Source organism: Callospermophilus lateralis, chromosome 16, assembly GCF_048772815.1.
Source record: "Callospermophilus lateralis isolate mCalLat2 chromosome 16, mCalLat2.hap1, whole genome shotgun sequence".
NCBI lineage: Eukaryota > Metazoa > Chordata > Mammalia > Rodentia > Sciuridae > Callospermophilus > Callospermophilus lateralis.
Genome location: NC_135320.1, coordinates 29,191,911 through 29,211,901, shown reverse-complemented (window position 1 = coordinate 29,211,901; position 19,991 = coordinate 29,191,911). Strand labels below are relative to the sequence as shown.

At 36.3% G+C, this 19,991-nt stretch overlaps 1 protein-coding gene across 7 annotated transcripts in view; it reads left to right on the top strand.

Annotated features, from left to right (window-relative positions):
• Chd7 (chromodomain helicase DNA binding protein 7) overlaps nucleotides 1-19,991 on the top strand; it is a 183,537-nt gene that overhangs the window by 114,911 nt on the left and 48,635 nt on the right. For 5 of the 7 annotated variants that reach the window (XM_076836465.1, XM_076836464.1, XM_076836466.1 and 2 more), the window contains exons 4-8: nucleotides 729-870; nucleotides 6,284-6,421; nucleotides 7,469-7,534; nucleotides 13,343-13,398; nucleotides 19,832-19,946. In XM_076836465.1, coding sequence (XP_076692580.1) covers nucleotides 729-870; nucleotides 6,284-6,421; nucleotides 7,469-7,534; nucleotides 13,343-13,398; nucleotides 19,832-19,946 — 517 coding nt within the window. Of the gene's footprint in view, nucleotides 1-728; nucleotides 871-6,283; nucleotides 6,422-7,468; nucleotides 7,535-12,434; nucleotides 12,442-13,342; nucleotides 13,399-13,790; nucleotides 13,883-19,831; nucleotides 19,947-19,991 lie in introns of those variants that run through there. The other 2 variants (XM_076836470.1, XM_076836469.1) reach the window with 2 other exon arrangements.

The window sequence follows — 19,991 nt, the reverse complement described above, 5'->3', positions numbered from 1 at the left end:
AGACACAGCTTTTGAAAAAAACACGAATTGTGGGGATGAGATTGTAGTTCAGTGGTACAGGGCTTGCCTAGCATACAGAGGCTCTGAATCCAATTCCTAGCACCACAGAATAAAGGATAAGATTATCTCAAAAATGCTTAGTATAAAAATAAAACTTACTAAAAACACAGCATTAAGTAAAATGGCATGTTTCAGGAGATTGCTATATATTTTTATCAATAAAATATCATAAATTGGATAAAAATGTAACTGGGTGGTATAAAAGTACACTTAGGTAATACTGGTCAAAAAAGGACTTAACTAGGAGTATGTAAAACTACCTGCAAGAGACAAGGAGATATGCTGTATTTTTCTTTGACAGTTAAAAACAAAAAGTGTTTTATGCTTTAAAAACTTGATAACAAAACTACATTTTAGTCTGATTGTTTATTACAGCCTCGTGTATTGACAGGCATTTGGAACAAATGAACTATTACACAGTGTGGTGTGAGGGATTTTTGCATGCAGTTTTACCTTAATTAGGTCAGAAACTTGCTAAAGGTTATCACTGAGATTTACTGTAAAAATTTATTTGAGAGTGCCATTCAGCTGTTACGGGCCAACATGCATTGACTTATCACTTGTCGTCGATCCTTTTGGGATGTTGGGTGTGGGCCATGGAAGGGCACGGGACATGCAGGAGAACTGCATTAAGAAATGAACACTGAGTGATCTGCTTTGAATTCTAGTAATAAGAAACCTGATTCAGAAGCCAGTGCTTTGAAGAAAAAGGTCAACAAGGGAAAAACAGAAGGTTCTGAAAATTCAGACTTAGACAAAACGCCCCCGCCATCTCCTCCTCCTGAGGAAGACGAAGATCCAGGTGTTCAGGTAATACCATTGTGCTGCCCCTGAGCCTCTGTGATTTAGCGTGGTAACTTTAGCCATGTATGAAGTACGCTAGCCCTCCCCAGCTTTGTTACAGAGGTGCTTGTCAGATGTCTATATTGTTGTCTGGAACATTATATCCATAGTGATGAGAGCTGGGGGCCAACACGAGAAAGAACTCCTGACCAGAGCTGTTGCATTTTGCCATCTTTGGCTTCATAATAAACATCCTTCCTTTATTGCTGTAGATTTATATTTTGATGTGTGTGTGTGTGTGTGTGTGTGTGTGTGTGTTAACACTGGTTCATTTACAGCTTCATTCAGATTTTTAAATTTCTTTGAACCTTGGTTGCTTACTGGTTTGTTTATTGGTGCTGGGGATTGAACCCAGGGCCTCACACCTGCTCGGCTATCTCTCTACCACTGTGCTATATCCCCAGCCCCTGCCCCTGCCCCTTTTTGTTTTGCAGAATAAAAAGCCAAGATACAATTTGTAGCTTGTCTGAAGGTTTCTGACATCTGATGGTCAGAGATGAGATATATTTGTATAATACTAAACTTTCTTTGAACAAGTGATTTTCCGATTGGCAGCTGTACAGATTTTCCCAGTGATAGATTCTCTCAGCTTTGGGAGAGTTTTGTAGGAATGAATTAAAAAGCTAGCCCTGAAAAAAAAAAAAAATAGGAATTTGGGTTCCTCTGTATAAAGCACGCTGCCTTCACTGATTGGACTGAGAGGGCTTCTTACACGTGACAGTTAAAAATTATTTCCTTGTTAGGTTCCCTGGAAGCATGCCAGTCTGGTCCTCTGGGATGGCTGGGAATGTGACTTGTGTGAATGACATCTGAGTTATCAGGGAGCAGTTACTGAGGATTCCCACTGGAGTGGGAAGCCAGCCCCGAGGAGCTTACTGGACTTCCTCTTATCATTTAGTGCACACTCAGGACTTTCACCTGCACCCCTACCAATTAAAAGCAAAATATTCAAAATATGTAGCTCTATTCTAAAGAATTTCAGGGCTGTTTATGCCTATTTTATGTGGTGTGTTAATAGGGTATGTTTTATTTTTGTTTTTATTGAGTGTATCTCCTTAATAGTTGTAATTGTGGCCTAAGCTAAGCACCCAGAAGAGAGAGAAATGGAGAGAGAATGTGTATGCATGTTTTTGTGGTATGGGTTTATTATGTGATTTCATTTTATTATGTCAGAGGGAAGATACCAGGAAGGTAAGTAGATAACCTTTTTTTTTTTTTTTAATTGCTTAAAGAGTTTTTATGAAAAGTATTTTAGTGATTTTTAATTTTGTTTTTATCCTCAAGGCTGTTTTTTCCTGCTTTGTATTTGCTTAAAGTAGGACCTCTGTGACCGTGGTAATCGGACAGCATTAAGAAGATTTATTCATACAATTCAAGGAAATTCTATTTTTCTTTAAAAAACATTGTTGCCATTTTGAAACAGTCTATTTGTATTAATTCAGACTTGGATTTTATAAAATACTAGTTTTGGGGTACATTTTCCTTCTTCATTTCAGTTCCACAAACATAATAATCAATTGAAATGAACTTCAGTGCTTGCTTTCTGATTGGCTACAGTGCATAACTGTTACAGGTTCAAGAGCTATTATACGCAGCCACATGAAGAGATCTGACTCTTGAAGACTGTGCTTTCCTGGTGTCTGTCACACAGGAAGTGATGTTGACTGCTTTATTTATTTTCTTCCTGTGACACATGTATGAAGAATCTAAAGTTAATTCTTGATTTTTTAAAAGTAAATTTCATGAAAATTTTAACTAATGTACAATTGTTCACAAGGTATTAAAACAGATCATAGAAACATTTAAATCTTCTATTCAGTATACCTGTTTAAACGGTCTTTTCTAAAGCAATCCAAGTTTAAAAAGTTGATATATTATTTTAATATCAACTCAAATTTTGAGTTAAGGTTTAAGTACAAATCTTACATTTCATTTAGATTCACAGAAATCTTTCAGATAATAGTTTAACAGACCATAATAGAAACATGTTACATAATTAACAATTTTAATCTTATATTGGGAAATTATAAAAGGGATCTTGAAACCCCAAATAAATGACCTTAAGATCAGTTATTATGAACACCATGGTGCATCCATGTAATCCTGGCGACTTGGGGGCCTGAGGCAGAATTGCAGATTTGAGGCTAACCTTAGCAACTTAGCAAGACCCTCAGCAACCTAGTGCTATAATAATAAAAAGGGCTGGGGATGTGGCTCAGTGGTAAAATTCCCCTGAGTTCTATCCCCACAAAAAGGGGGGGGGGGAGAGAAAAAAGGGAAGATCAATTATTATATAGAAAGAAACCATGTCACATTTAAAAATTTCAGAAAATTGACTTCTAATTGTATTTTGTTTTTTTTTCTTTTTAATAGCACTTAAGAAGTGACTTTGTAGCTACTTACAATTAATTTAAATTGATCACTATTTCAGTTTTATATCACAAAGTTGACATGGAAGAACTTACATTATAAAAATTATATTCACCAATACATACATTTCTTCCTTTCTTTTTTTAAAAAAGAGCTCCCTGTCTTATTGTAGTGGAACTTCTTTTTTAAAAAAATAATCAGAGTGGGATTAAATGTGAAGTAGGTTTGTCTTAGACTCTGTCCAACCTTATTCAGTTACTTAGGCTGGAAGAATACTATGACAGTGTGGCCTCAAGCATGGAAACCTGGTAAAACATTACAGACGGATCATTAGTAGTACAGCCCTCCTTACAGTAATGGTATAAAGATGGAAATATAAATTAATCCATTTCAATTTAGTTAAACTGATATATCAGATGAAATACAGACATTATGCTAAGTTTCACAAAATTAAAACATTGTTCTTCATAATAGCCTTTTATGTCTTAAAGAGATTGACAGTCCAGAAGTAAGGGATGGTAAATTGGGCCTGAGAGCAGGAGTAAGTAGGTCAGCTTTGGAAAGAGAGAAGGGAAGCTTTACAAGGTAACTGGGACATTTTTCTTTGGAAAGCTCGAACTGATTAATGATGGCTTTAAACCTATTAATTGCATTTCACAAGGCTTTGAATAAATTCCCTTATGTGTCTTTGCAGCATTTGTATGGGGTAGTTACTATCATTAACCCCATTCTACAGACAAGGAAACTGAGATCCACAAAATTACTAGTCCAAGGCCACGTTAGAGTTAGGGCCAGTTCAATAAGGAACGCTGAGCTCTAGGGCTCAGGAGATCAAACAAACTGTCTCCCGTGATGTGGGAAAGGGTCCATGAGGCAGAACCTCCACAGGTTTCTGTGAAAGCTCCACAGTATGTACTATTCCAGGAAACACAGAAGATCTGTCCTTGGAGAGGAAGATTCCTGGAGAAAGCTCTAGAAGTCTGTTAGTAAAACCTTACCCACATGGTCTCGAGAAAAGTACTTTGTACCTCTGCTGCCATGAGTGTGCAGAGCTGGGAGGTGCCAGTCTTAAACAATCCATTTGATACTTATGTTATACTAAGCTGGCATTGTAAACTGTTTCAAATCCATTTCCAAGAGCAGGGAGAGCACAAACTTGATAAGGTTAAGTCAGTCATGCGGTGGGATCATAGTGGTACGTGATGGATATTTTGCCTCTTTCTGCCTTACTGTCCCAACTTTAAAATTCATGAAGTTCTTTAAAAGTCTTAGTGTCAACTTAGTTTCTAGGTTGTAATATTATTGTGCTCATTAGCAGTTTAAAACTTGGATATGCTTTGCTTTGGTTTTTTTTTGGTTTGGTTTTTCTGTGTGCACCGTCCTGGGCTCTGAACTTGGGTCCTTGCAAGAACTGCTGAGCTATATTCCCACCCCAACATGTGTCATTTTTAATCTTAGATTTTTTTTTTCACATATACTTATTAATGAAAAACTTTTTCTCACCATTTTTAACTTATAAAACACTATTTGTAGCTGGGCACAGTGACTTAGGAGGCTGAGTCGGGAGGATTGCAAGTTTTGATTGTCAGCCTCAGCAATTTGGCAAAACCTTCAGCAATTTAGTAAGACTGTGTCTCAAAATAAAACAAAAATGATTGGGGATGTAGCTCCCTGGGTTCAATCCTTAGTACCAAAACAAATAAACAACAATAACAAGAAAATATTGTCATTAAAAGTCAACATAGAATGATTTTTGACCAAAAAGTGCAAAAAAGATTTGCAAATTCTCCTTTTTAGGAAAAGTAAAATTACTTTTCATGCTCATTCATTATGGATTTGCCATTCAACCCTTTATCTCTTCAAAAATTTTCAGAATGTTTCTTTTAGGACCAAAATTAAAATGTAAACTTCCTCCTGGTCCATTTACTTCTTTCTTCAGAATTAATACCTACTAACAATTGTATTTTTGGGTTTTTGTTTTTGTTTTGGTGGTTGTATTGAAAGCATATACATAATTCATTTTTTAGCGAACATTTATTGAGGCGTAGAGATGCACATTTATTGAGGCATAGAGATGTATTCCCTTTGTTTTGGAGTTTATTGATGATCCACATACCCAAATAGATAAACATCTTTAAAATTTATCTTAAATAGAAACATAAACTTCTTATTGTTATGTAGCTTGTTTTAACTTTAACTTAACAATTTATTTTGCAGATATTCCCAAGATAAGTTTTGTAGCTTATTGGAAGGGTTGGCATATTTTAAAAATGAGTAGATATGACCATGGTGTTCTGCAAAAGCTGAGCTGGGTTGTTTTGACCACAGGAGTATGAGACTACTCATTTTGCCAATAATTGTATTGACTGTTAGCTATTACCAATCTTTTAAATTTTAACCAAGGTGAAAAATTAATTTAAAAAATTCAGATTACTTTTCTTAGTCCATTGTGAATTTTGCCACTCAACCTTTCATCTCTTCAAAAAGTTCAGATTATTTCTTTTAGGACCAAAATGAAAATGGAAAAAGTTTTTATTTAAATGGCTTTCTGAGATATATCTTGGAGTACCTTGGATAATAGGATAACAATATATGTATAGAACTTTGTAATTTTCAGAGTATTCTCTAACACATTCACTTTTTTGTATGAAACATTTTTGGTCACACAAAAGTAGAGAAAATGGTGTAATGAACCCAGAGGACCCATTTCCCAGCTCCAGTGTGGCCATCACTTTGGATGAACAAACAAGATTTGTTACTTCCGCTTTTTCCTGTTGAAGGGCATGGACATGGGAGTGGCTGAAGGACAGGTGTCCCAGGACTTCAGATCCCCCCTTCCCCCATTTCCCTTTTACTTATTGCCACAATGATCTTTTTGCTTGACTTACAGGAGTTATTGGTTTTTCTTTACTATTTTTTTTTTAAAGTAATGTATCTTACCATTCTGAGCCATGTTAAAGAGCATCCATGATTGCTTTTTAAAACCCTCTTTGTTGGGGTTTTGTTTTAGAAGAGACGGTCTAGCAGGCAGGTGAAGAGAAAGCGATACACTGAAGACTTGGAGTTCAAGATTTCTGATGAGGAGGCAGATGATGCAGATGCTGCTGGGAGAGACTCCCCCTCCAATACTTCACAGTCAGAGCAGCAGGTCAGCAGCCAGATTTGTGTGGCTTGAATCTGCATGTTACAAGATGGACTGCACATTTTATAGCTGGAATCAGAGAAGTCCCGTGGAAGCATCGGACTTTCAGCAGGGGAACATTCATCTAATGTTGGCTAATGTGTTATGGGAAATTAGTTGTTTAGCAGTGTCTTTTAAAAAGCTCTGTTCACTGAAATTTATTTTTATACAAGCCTGTGATATGTAATTTGACACAATTTTGGAGAATTAATGGTCTATGTTGAGGAAGAATCAGAGCTAGAATATGAGGCGGCTGAATTTACCTCTGAGAATTCAGTGCTGTGGCTTCTGGGACTTTAATAAACCACTTGAGCTCGTCTCCTGCTGTTCGGCACTGTAAGAACCCCTTTATGAAATTACTGCCTTGTAGTACCCAGCAGGGCACGCTTTATTCTCTGTGCAATGTAAATGATGGATAAAATAGTTAGTATAAAGTATGGATAGTAATGTAGGATTGATTATTTTAAAGACTTTTAAAAAAAGTAATGCTCTTTTCTTACTGTTACTGTACTTTAGTTAACAAACTGCTGGTAGCCATTGAAAAGTATATTAAATGCAGTTTTATGTTTTACTTATTTGGTAATCTGTGCTATGTTAAGTTGTTGTGTGAGGTTTTATGTGACCTCCATAGATAAAAGCTGCCTACGATAACAGAATGATGAGTATATTTACCCCATGGGTATAGATAAAGAAAAGTTATATTTTTGACTGTTGTCATGCAGAGATTATTTTCTCTTGGCAGCTGGAGTTTCTGAAAGCTCTCTGGCTTGTGGAACCCATGCTAGTCCATGTAATTAAGCCACATAATCATGAAGTAACAAGCACAGCCCTTCCTTTTTCCTTTCTGTAGGGTGAAATTTTTGTTCTTTTCAGTCATATTTTCCACTGGTAACTTTCTACTATGGTTTAAAGGATAGGGAGGTAGTGGCAAAGGGGAACAAATGATTTCTTATTTTCGTAGTATAGGATAAAATGTTTTCCATTTGAATTGATTCAGACATCTTTATGTTTTAGGAATCTGTTGATGCAGAAGGCCCAGTGGTAGAGAAAATCATGAGTAGTCGTTCTGTGAAAAAGCAGGTAAGCACCATTTGAAATGAGGCAAATCTATGCAGTGTGCATTACTCTTGTAGGATTGTTTTATAATTCTCTTTTAAGATTCCACGATTGTAAAACAAAAATTCTGGTGGTATTTTCTAAACCTGTCTCATTTACCAGGATAGTAGAAATCATCGTGTTAGTTAACTTCAAATACATCCAGTTTATTATGCCATTCATAGTAGGCAAGAAGTCTTCCAGGAAATGTATAGGACTTCCAGAGTTACATGCTTCCCTTTTCATAAGAATTAGGCATATGAATTATAGACCTGTATTTACCTCTCATCTGTCTTTCAAAGGTCCTCCACCCATCCCAGCCCACCCCACCCTCATGGTGGAATGGAAGTTCTCTTATCATTTTGACAAGAAGGTGTTTTCTCATTCGTTTTACAACATTTTTTTTTTTTTAAATATACAATTGAACTATTCAAAATATCTGTTGCCAGTGCAGAGGTGAAATACTGGACTGTTTTGAGTACAATTTTCTAAGTTATTCACAGTTCATGTTGGTGTGCAAAGGTGAGCTCTACATACTTGTCATTAGCTGGATTATCTTGTCTTTTAGGGACAAATATACTCTTGAAGGAAGAATTCTAGTGACACTGTATTTTCTTTTACAGATGGAAATTCTTTGTTTCCTCCCAACTACTTCTCTTCTTGCCCAATTTGGGAAAGTGTTTTACTTGTTTTGAATAATGATTTGAACATCTAGTTTGCATTTACATAGTTCAACATGGAATTTTCAGTGTCTTTAGAAAGTGGTCTCCTTTAGATATGGGGTCTGTTCCTCACCTTAAATTTGTCAAGTCCACAGGTCTTTATTGCTTTCAAGGCAGGTGGAATTACAACTTTACTTTTGACATATGAAATAAACATGTTTTCTTCTTAGTAAAATGCGAAGTATAACGTCCCAGTAAAATAGATGAGTAACAGAGTAATTATGGGAATTAAAGTGAGATCCCAGGCTTATTAAATAGGAAATCTTTGCTATTCAAACACCTCTATCAAGACATCCTTGAAAATGAAATTACACCAAAAATAAACTTCTCTGTGCCTTCATTTTAATACTGTTTACTTTTCTATTGTGTGGTTCAAGGTATGGATTTTTATCAGTTCATATGAAAATAATGAGGATCAAGAAACTGAGATATTTTTACATTGTGTATAGGGTGGGTGTATAGATGGCTTAACTGGTGCCTCTTTGTAAGATTTCTGTCCCGATGATTAAACAATAAAATCTCAACCAAATTTCCCACCTGTTAAAGCAGAAATGAGCACTGTTTAACTCATTAGAAAGGTTGCATTGTTGTCCTGCTAATGACTCCAGAACTGTTAATTGGTGAATTGTAGATATATGGTGAAATTTAAATACTTGACATGCTTTAAAGAATAATCCCCTTCATGGAATTGGAGTGACTTGTTTGAGTAAATAGCCTGTCGTTTGGATGGGATATACTAATTTTCATTCAATTGATAGTACTTCAGCAGGCATACTCAGCAGGTTTGGGGGTTGCAAATTATAATTAGCTCCATTATTCAGAGCTGCTTAGGCTATGTATTATGTAGGACACTGCTTTTTCTTTCTGTTTTGCCCACTTTAGGGCTTTCTCTCCTCCCACCTCCACCCCGCCGCCCCCAAGCACCCTTTAAAGGCAGGTTCTCCAGGTTTAGGAATAGGTATTATTACTATTTACCAATGGCCATGGGACATTAAAAATCATTTTAACTGTAAATGAGGACAAAGCATTTATTGATTTGGTGTATTTGAGGATAGAGAAAATTAGTGGAAAAAATTCCTCTGGAAGGTTCAGTATTCATTGAAGTTTGAATTAAAGTAAGGAAGAGAAGTGACGCTCATTGAATTGTTTTTCTATTACTGGCATTCTTTTAAGGGCAATAAAAATCCATTAGAAAATATTAAACATTAACAGTTACTAACTTTTAAAACTGCCAGTGTTCTCAAGAGTGGTTACTTCAGTTATCAGCTTTAAAAACACTGGGGTTGGTGTGGCAGGGGAGAACTAACAAAAGGAAATTTGAGATTTTTCTGTGGATTCTAGCTGTGCCTGCTGGTCTGTTTCCTATTACCATGAATAATGTAAGAATTGGCTGTGAGAAGGTATCTTTCTGTCTCCCTGGCAGCACTGTGGAAACTAGCCGTGAGCTCATGGAGTCTGTCCTGTGGAGTGCTAACACATAGTGGGGACTGTGGTTCTCAAAGTCAAGTCATCCTCATGGCTGTGGCCTAAGGATGACAATCTGTTGTAGTGGAGTTGTGCATACTCACAAAGCTCCGACAGCAGACCCTCCCTAGTTCAGCACCAGGTGTGAAGTGGGCCTGGCTTAGTCATTGATGCGTTGCTCTAAACTCAAATTAACATGCATGAGGCCTAGTGGAAGGGCCATAGTTTGAATTCTGAGGTAGATAAAGAGAGGTGTGTGTGTGTGTGTGTGTGTGTGTGTGTGTGTGAGAGAGAGAGAGAGAGAGAGAGAGAGAGAGAGAGAGAGATGTGTGGATTGTATAAAAAATAATTCTTTTGTTTTCCACATTTAGTCATAGTCCTTTCTGCTATGAGTCTTCTGTCTTTGGAGAAAACATTCAAATTTTTTTTTTTGGATCAGAATGTCAAAAACAACTTTAAGACAAATTCTGACTGCATTTTATGCAGTTCTTTATTTGACTTTACCCACATGCTAAATTTGCTTTCTAAAAACTTATTTTAAATTTCAGTGATTGGTCTTAATTCTCCCTAATTGAACCCAGCAGAATTTTTAAAAATATAGAGAGAGTATAAAGTTAAGGCAGGACTCTTAATCTCATTCATTATCATGTCCTTATTTTTTCCCTAAGTGTTATCTCTATTAGTGTATGCAATAGGTTGGGCTATAAGTAGGAAGGGTTTCAGGCCCATGCTTTATTGTTCTCTTTGTTTAAGTACTTTTTCATTCTTTTAAGCATTGTTTAACAAAAATTTTCTCTCTCTTTCTCTCTCTCTCCCTCCCTCCCTCCCCCCCCCCAGCACTGTGATTTAGCTTGGTCCCCTGTGACTACTTCAGTTAGTAATAGAATGCTTAGGAATGGTCATTCATATTTTTCAGGCCGTAAGACTATCATTTGCTAGATGGCTAGTTCAAATCCAAGTGGCCAGAGCAGTTATTTTATTGCCTGATCAAGGGTTCTGGTTCATATGAATAATGGGACAAAAGTGGTTTAATATATCTGGAGCTTTCAATTTCATGTGAATAATAAAGTGTATTTTCATAGACTAGACACGTTTCTCAGAAATATTCTATTGAGCACATGAAATTACTTAGAGTACTCTCAAATTTAGTTGTAGCTGTCCAAAAAAATAAATATGAGTGCTGTATGTGTGTAACTAGTGCTTTGATCCTGTTATTTATGGGGTAAGAACATTATAGAGTACCTTCTGAAAATTGGGGTGTTAGAGGCCAAAGTGTCTGCCATTTAGTGACTAATTGAAATGATGTTCCTGAGGACTCATGAATTCACACACTTTTGTTAATTGTTTTACTAGCAAAGCAAAAGAGGTCAACATGATCATATTTATATAAAAGGAAAAGCTGAAAAATAGCTCTATTTATAGTTCTGGGCAAGAAGGTGGTTATCCTACATGTGCAGTCAGTTAAAGAAAACAGTGTTACATTTGGAGACATCCAAAAGAGATAGGCCCTGGGGCAATGGTGCGCCAGCTCCAGGTGCTGCTAAATGAGGTCTCGGAACCAAGTCACTTCTTCCCAGACAGCTCCAAACCCTCTTGCTAGGTACCTTCACAGCAGGTTCCCAGGGGAATAGTAGATCATGACAAGAAAATGGGTATTAATGAGAGTTGGGGGGACAGATGGTTGTTAAGAGTCAGAGCTTTCTGGGAACAAAACTGGGACAGAATGAAAAGTATCTCTGCTGTTCAAGATCTGATCCTGTGTGTTTTGGTGCCCACTTAGAATTATGGGACAGTGAAACCATTTCAAATAAGATAGAAAGGACAAGATGGAAGAGAAAGCCAGAAAGAGGGAAATCAGAGGAAATAATAGAGCATAGAAATGATAAATCTTGATCATTACCTAAAAGAAGTGTAAGTTGGTGGCGGGAATCCAGAATTGAAAGAGATTGGCATCAAGAGATATTATGAGCTCCGTTCTGGGTTTGAATTTTATGACATGCTGACAGGCATCAAAAGATCTAGTCTCTTCCTTGCTTCCCAATTTTTTCTGGTTGTCTACCATCTCACCTTTGCCTTTTTACTGGAATTTCTAATTCTGCATAAAGATAGAAATCAAATGGGGAAATATTAGGGCTGGAAAAAAGTGAGGGTGTCCTGAAAAGATTGTTGCTTGAATCAACTAGAATTTATCTATCAGTTAATTGCAGGTCTATGTGATTCCTTTACCCATTTTATTTTTTATTTTTATTTTGGGTAACTGAAAGTCTATAGCATAGGTATATACTGAATACGTTGGTTTAAAAAGTTGCTTTATAGTTATGACCTTTTAAAGACTCATCAGGGCACAACCAGATGTTAACAGGTGTTGACCACACTCCTGAGTATAATCTTTGTATTGCTGATCTCTAGACAGGTGAAAACTTCAAAATGCAGGTTTAACTGATAACAGGTGAAAGTTTCAAAGAAAAGTTTTAAGTTCATAGTAGTGTGAAATTAAAAATTGAGGAGAATTGTCATCCCTTTGAATTCCAATGTGTTTTCCAGGAGTCTTTTCTGTTTCATTTGTCCCCTGCCAAGTTCCTACTTGCTGTAATGTTTTTTTTTTTTTTTTAGAACTATCTATGAGCCAACATAGCACCCACAAAGTGACCCTCAAGACAGGCTTGGGGCGTCTTGTACAAGTGCAAAAGCATTCATGAAACATCTGTAAGGGGTGTTTATGTTTCATATTTCTGCTTTATTTGATCAAATGTTCCAGAAGAAAATTACATATTATGACTTGTTAAACAGCCTAAAACCAAAAAGAAAGAGATGGGGTGGGGGCAGAGATGTCTAAAATACCATGTAAATGTTGTCTGCTGCATATGCAACAGCAGGTAGGATCAAGGAGATGTTATAGATAATCTTGCCACTGAAAACTCTCAATTTGGCTGACATGTATCACAATTTTAACCCTACCTAAATGTAGTATTTGGAGTGTTAATTTTATTTGGCTGCTATGTATGTGAGACATCTTGTCTGAGACATTTAATTGTACCATTGAGTAAAACTAGAACTATGAATAGTGATGCCCTGAAATTACTGCATTAGAACAAGGTTTAGTTTTATATGGTTTCTTGTTTAGAGTTATTAACTATATGGAGGAATAAATGTCTTTTAAATATTTTAAAACATTACAAAACCCACAATGTAAAGTTGCCATGAGGCAGCCAAAAATAATACATATGGCATTCAGGAGAGCAGTTGCTAATTGGCTGCTGCCTGAGAAAATGGTACACTTGGCGTCTACTTAACACTGTGGGTTTGGCAGAAAGCCAGCTTTGGGGTCAGGTTGTTGTGAATGAAGCTGCATGTGGTTAGGGAGGAGTTAAAATGATTCATGTCTTAGAAGCTCAAGCACGTCAAGTAGAGTAGCGTGCATGGGCCTGAGCTCCTCAGTCCTCATCGCACGGGGTTCCTACAGCTTACAGCGTGTGCTTCTTTCCAAGAAGGTCCTGTGCTACTCTTCTCGGGCCAATTTTTTGCTCATGTGGGAATAAATCATTACTTTGGAAGTATTTGAGTATACTGTTTTAAGTATGTGCCTGGAACTTTTCTTTTGTTGCAGAAGGAATCTGGAGAGGAGGTAGAAGTTGAAGAGTTTTATGTGAAATACAAAAACTTGTAAGTAAAAAAAAAAATTTTTTTTTTCTATTAAGGAGGGGGGATATATTTTCATAGTACCAAACAACTTGTTTTTTTTTTAATTGTGACGTAGGAAACATGGTCATTTCCTACTAATTTTTGTATCTTTGATATTTTATGAATTTAATCCTTCTGAAAAAATGTATAATTGGTGTAAAAGTTGACTAACTTTGTTTTATACATATAAGTATATATGTGTGTATATATATATATATATATATATATATATAATAAGTATATGTATAGCTAAGAAGTTCTTTTTAGACAAAATAAAAACTTCTAAGGCGATAGAGAAATAACTAAATAGAGCAGTAATTGCCTATCCTCCGAGAATGAATTTTACTCTCCAGGGCTGCTCTCCTTCCCTTCATCAGTGCATGGGATGCCGGGCACTTGAGACGAGAACTCTGCTATCAGACGAAGGCTCTAGAAAATCATGACATCACTCAGCCTTTAAAATGCAGTGAGCTATGGTTTTATCTGGGTTTGTTTCTATTATTTGTTTAGTGGACTTGAATTGCATAACTTTTAAAAGTCTGAATGGAGAAACACAGCTAGCCGTCCTCATGGATTCTGTGTTGTAGACGTAAGCAGTGCACCAGGTCCAAACACGCATTGTTGTGAGCCTGCCTGGTTCTGAGGATCAGTCGTTATCCTGTTGAAGAGCAAGGAGGCCATAAAGACAAAAACAGTCATTGATAGCGTAAACATTTACTTTATCCTTTTTAAGACAAAGAACAAAAGCACTATTTAAATTGTAGGGTTTTTAAAGAGAGGGTTTTATGAGTTGCTGGGAAAATAGCCTCAGAAAAATTTACCCTGCCTCAGAAAATGAAAGCCTCAGGCACCCTGGTTTTCCTAATTCTCCCTTGTTCTAGTTGGCACCGTGTTCAATAAATGGATGCCCTTCAGAAGAAGTTGCAAGCAAAACCTTTTACCACGTAAAAAGATGAAGATGTCTCTGTCAGTTTTTTCTTGAGAGTTCCATGCGATACATAGTCTAGTGATAAAATGCTCAGTAAATGTTAGCTGTTGTCATCATTTTGTCCTTAGAGCATGATGAGTTTACACATGTGGAAATTATGCATAGGCCATGATTTTCTGTGGCTGAAACCTTAAGGAGAGAAGTCAAGATAGGTGAGGAGGAGGTAAACCAGAGCTAAGGGCTCCCTTGTGGATATAGAAACAAAGTCAACATGAGAACAGAATTTAAGTATTGGTTATCGAAAAATAACACCATTAGACAGGCATCCAAATCACAGCGACCCTGGGCTCTGAGGTGCCTCCGTTCATTTGAGCCTGTTAGTGGTTCTAGAGAAGGGCACAGGTACTGCTACCAGGCCAGGAGAGGTGAGTCCTCAGAGTTGAGGCAAAGGGAGTTCTAAAATGAGTTTTCCTCCCTACTATTGTTAAGTTATCAGGGAAGTTAAGAGTTTCTATAAAACTAACAGTTTTTATCAGTCTCTTTAGACATAATTTCAGATTTATAGGAAAATTGCAAAAATGGAAAGAATTCTGTTTTTCTTTTTGAAATGCGTACATATCTTCTATAAAAGTACTTTGAGACTATTAAATATTATAATGGCTGCTAAGTGGTGGTTTACTCATTGCATCATTCTTTCTAGATTTATTAGTTGGGTCTCTGCTATTAGGAAGACCTTTACCACCTTGCCCATTTGTTAATTTATAGCTGTGTAGACTTGAGGATTCTCATTATAGTAAATGGATTATATATTTTTTTACTATTATGGTATTATTTACTTTATTCATAACTCCTCTGTCCTTATGCCTTGTCTGCATCTTTCTCTGAGCACTGGCGACAGAGAATGTTCCAGGCTCAACCCTTTTCAGTCCTGCTCCAAGGAACGTTGATATTGTTTTGATGAGGGCCTTTCCAAAATGAGATTTGGACTTTGCTGTGCTCATTGCTACTGAGGAGCCATGGCTATTCGTCCCTATCAGTGGATAGGCTGGAACAGTGGATATCACTCTGCTTCAGTTCATAGGGATCCTCATTCTTTGTAACAGTTACATAGTACTTCACTGTATGGTTGTACCACAGCTGTTCAATCAGTTTTCTATTATGTGAGCATATAAGTGGCTTGTGGTATTTTATAATTACCAATAATGCTACAACATGTATTCTCATGCATGCCTATACATATTTTCAAATTGTCGAAGACATAGCTTTTGGATAAAATTCCTACAAATGGAATTGCTAAATCAAAAGGCAAATATGTGTATAGTTTGAGAGATCCTGCCAGATTCCCTTCTATGAGGACTATGTTTGTCTGTATTCCTGTCAGCAGTAGATGTGAACACCTATTTTCTCACAGCCTTCCAAATATAGTGTATTGTACTTAATTATTGTGAGAGATTGCATTTCAGAAAGTTTTAGTCAGCATTTTCTCTTACTGTGAATAAGAATATCTTTTCATAAACTTAATGGCCAAGTTTACACCATCACTTGTCTGTGTATGTGTGTATGTCTTTTGCTCATTTTTTGTCGTGCTTCCTTCAATTTTTAAGTGTTTTATATTAGTACTTTATTTAGGTTGTGGGTGTTCCGTCTTTTCTGTTTCTGTTGCCTTCTGTCTTGATTTATGATATTTATTGAGCTATAAATTTGTTAAAAATGTTTTATAGCTCAATGTCTTTTATCTTACTGTATCTGACTTTTGTGTTATAGCTAGAAAACCCTTCTCTATACCCATGTTAAAGAAGAATTAGCCCAGGTTTTCCTCTAATACTTGAATGGTTTCATTTTCTCTGTTACAGTGCATGATTTGTTTCGTATACTCTTGTGTATGGTATAAGACACGACTATAATTTTATCCATTTCCAAATACAGTCATACATCGCCTAACTACAGGGATACATTCTGAGAAACATATTATTAGTTAATTTCCTCATTGTGTGAACACCATAGAGCACACATACAAACACGGAACACATCAGTCATCCCGCGTGGCCTCTTCATGTAGCCAAGAGACATGGTAAAGATGAGGTATATGAGGCTGCTGCCAGGGTAACATGGCATAGTTTTGTAAACTTTTCGAAGTAGAAGGAGTTCACTATGAAATGATGATAAAAGAATAGTCTACTAAATACATAAGACAATAACACAGTTGCTTATTATTGAATATTATGAATGGTGCGTAATTGTGTATGCTATACTACTGCGTGACAGGTAATGCAGTAGGTTTGCTCACACCAGCATCACTACAAACACAAGAATGTGTTGTGCTATGACATTAAAACATCCACAGTATCAATAGGCAGTTGAAAATGTTCAACTCCATTATAATAAACTTATGGGACCACTATTTTATGTGGTCTGTCATTGACCAAAACAAATATAGCATATGACTATATTTTTCTAATGCTGTTATTAAGAAGACTGCCTTTGACACAGTGATTTGAGATGCAGTCTTCATGAAGTACTAACCTTGTGTGTTTATTAGGGCCTATAGCTGTACTTTATTCCTTTGATCTGTGTCTGTGTTCATGAGCCAGAATCACATTTATTCACAGAGGCTTTATAGTGTATTTTATTACCTGGTGGATCTAGTTTTCCCCTGTAGTGTCTCCTTTTGAATGTTTTCATGGATATTCTTGCATCTTTATTTTTATATAGAAAGTCTTGTATTAACTTTCGTATTCCATGAAAATACTTGTTTTTATTTATATTGTATTAACTTTACAAATGTTTGATTTAGGATGTTGAGTTACACTGCATAAAAACAGACTGTCTTTCCAGTTCAGTGATAATTTCATATTTTTAAAGTGTGCCTTTAAATATTTCCTTGTATGAATTGTGTGCATTTCTTATTAAATTTCTTGCTAAGTACTTCATCTTTGTTGGTATTATAAAAGAGGTTTTCATGAGTGTCATATCTTCTTGCTGGTTATTGTCTGTGTGATTGAAAGCTATTTATTGACATCTGTATGTTAATTTTATATCCTGATGTATTACTGAATTATTTTGTTTTATTCTTTGGATTAGTTTTCTAATTGATTCTCTAGGGTTTTCTAGGTACATGATCATATAATCTGCAAGTAGAGATAGTGTTACTTATTATTTTCCAGTTATTGTGCCTTTTATGGTTTTGGTATATTTGATGCCCAGTAGAGGTAGTAGGTGTCCAAACCTTGTTTCTATTCTTTGTGGTAACGCCTGTGTTGTTTCTAAAATTATTAAAATGTGACTTTAGGACTAAAATCTCTGTATGTTTAAGTATGTTATGAAGTACCTATTGATTCCTGTTTTCTTTAGTTTTAAAAAGTCCTTTATGGATATGAATTTTTGTCAAAACGTTCACAATATCAGTGGGAATAATTATGTGATTTTTTTCTCAGACCCATTATTGTTGTGTATTTTTTAAGAGTCCCTTATATTGAACCAGCCTTGCATTCCTGGAGCATATCCTTCTTGGTCATGATGCATGCTTTTTTTTGGTTGACTCCACTGCTGAACTACATCTCCAGGCCAATATATTCTTTTCTTAATGTGTAGAAACATGTTTGCTAATGTTCTATGTAGAACTTTGCCCTAATATGTAGAAGAGTTATGGTCTTTTTTCCTCCTTTTTTTTTTTTTTTGGTACTGTCTTTATTAGCATTAGATATAAATATTGTTGCTCTTGTTTCATTAAGAAAAATTATGTTTTGAAATGAACTCAAAACTATATTATTTGTAGGGTCTGGTTCAGATACTTTCTTATTAGTTTTATGGTATTTTGCGTAGAGTTTTACTCCTTTGTAATATTTTCCTTAGTATTTCAGATGAAATTACTATTACTGTTCCATCAGTAAGATTTTTTTTCCTTGTTTGCCTTAATTCTGTACTCAGACATGGCAGCCAACCTTGGACCCTGTTTCTTTTCCTTCCTCTTCTTCCTTATTGAGCCTCTAGAGTGGATTATCATCAGGGGTTAGAAAGCAGCGTTACTGACTAGAATGTTCAGCACAGTTACAAGCAGTAGAACATGGCTGGACCCCTTGTGTCAGGGCCTGTGTCCTATTGGGGAAGGGGAAGACTGGTGGTGCCTTGCATGCATTTTCCCCGTATCCAGTACAGGAATACTGATTACACATGTGCCTTTTCAGTCAAATTACTAGAAGACTAGAGTAGGTTATTTTATATTTGTTTCTGAATATGACAGTATTATTTAACTCTTTTTTGAAATAAGAATGCCTCAAAGTAGAAAATAAGGTACCTATGATGATATTATTTATTTATATGCAGTGCTGAGAATCAAACACAGTGCCTCATACATGCGAGGCAAGCATTCAGCCACTGAACTACAACCCCAGCTCCTATAGAGGGTTTATATTAAATCGTATTTGTATAATGCAATGTACTTAAAATCCTTTTTTTTCCTTTAGTCAGTTATAGAAGGACTAAGTCAGTCCTAATTTGGAAAATGTGTATTAGACATTGTATAAATATCAATTTTGTCATGTCACAAGAATTTTCCATATTACTAACCATTTTAAAAGATTTTATAATGACTGCATAATTTCTAAGTTGCAGTGCCTTGATTCTGGAAGAGGTGTACATTCAAGCATTGCATTTCTTTTTAATGTCATCGTCAGAAAGAGAAATGAGACAGGAGAGGCTATTGCTGGGCAGGGAGAAAATGACAGTGCAAAAGACTACTGAAATATCCAACAGAAGAATGTGGGAGGTACCAAAAAACATTGACTTTGTGCCTGGGAGTCGCAGGAAGGAAAAGAGAGGGTTGAGCGTGTTCATGTTCAGATTAGGGAAGGCAGAAAAGTGCTCTCAGGGTGGCGAGTCTGAAGTGGGTGGGACTTGCCCATCGCAAGCGTGTACCTTGGTGAGTGAAAGTTCACCAGAGAAGTTGTTTCAGCTCCCGGAAGAGCACAGACTGGGAGAGTGGGTGTGTGGGCCATGGGTGAGGGTGCAGAGGGTGGTCCTTTCCTCCCAGTTGCTCTAGAAACACTAGGTCAGGTTCATCTTCAGGGCAGGGATGATAGGCCTTGTGTGAGTCACAGGCACACAACACCTCTTCTTTCTCAATAATATAAGGCTCAAAGCATAAATGCACAATTAAGGCCTCCATGTAGTGTGCTAATTGTTTTATACTGAAGTGTAATTCATTCACTTATGAAAAAAGCTGCTTGGTAGGCCTTTTTCTGCTTTTTTTTGTTTGTTTGTTTTGTTTTCCCATTTGTATGGAATAAGAGAGCTGGAGGCTTGGGGCAAAAGCTGAATTCTAGGCACTGTTATTGTTTCTGTGTTACTCTAGTTACTGAATATCGCTGAGCATCCCTATAAGTAATTGAGCAGGTTATTTTGTTAAATGATCTGTTTAGTTGATTTTTTTGAATGTTAGAAGACATATCAAAGGATTATTTTCTACATGTTATTATTTTATTCTTTCAGCTCTTATCTTCATTGTCAATGGGCATCAGTAGAAGATCTGGAAAAAGATAAGAGAATTCAGCAAAAGATTAAACGATTTAAGGCAAAACAGGGCCAGAACAAATTCCTTTCAGAGGTATGCGATACCTGGTTAATTTTCTAAAGTATTTGCTTTATTAAA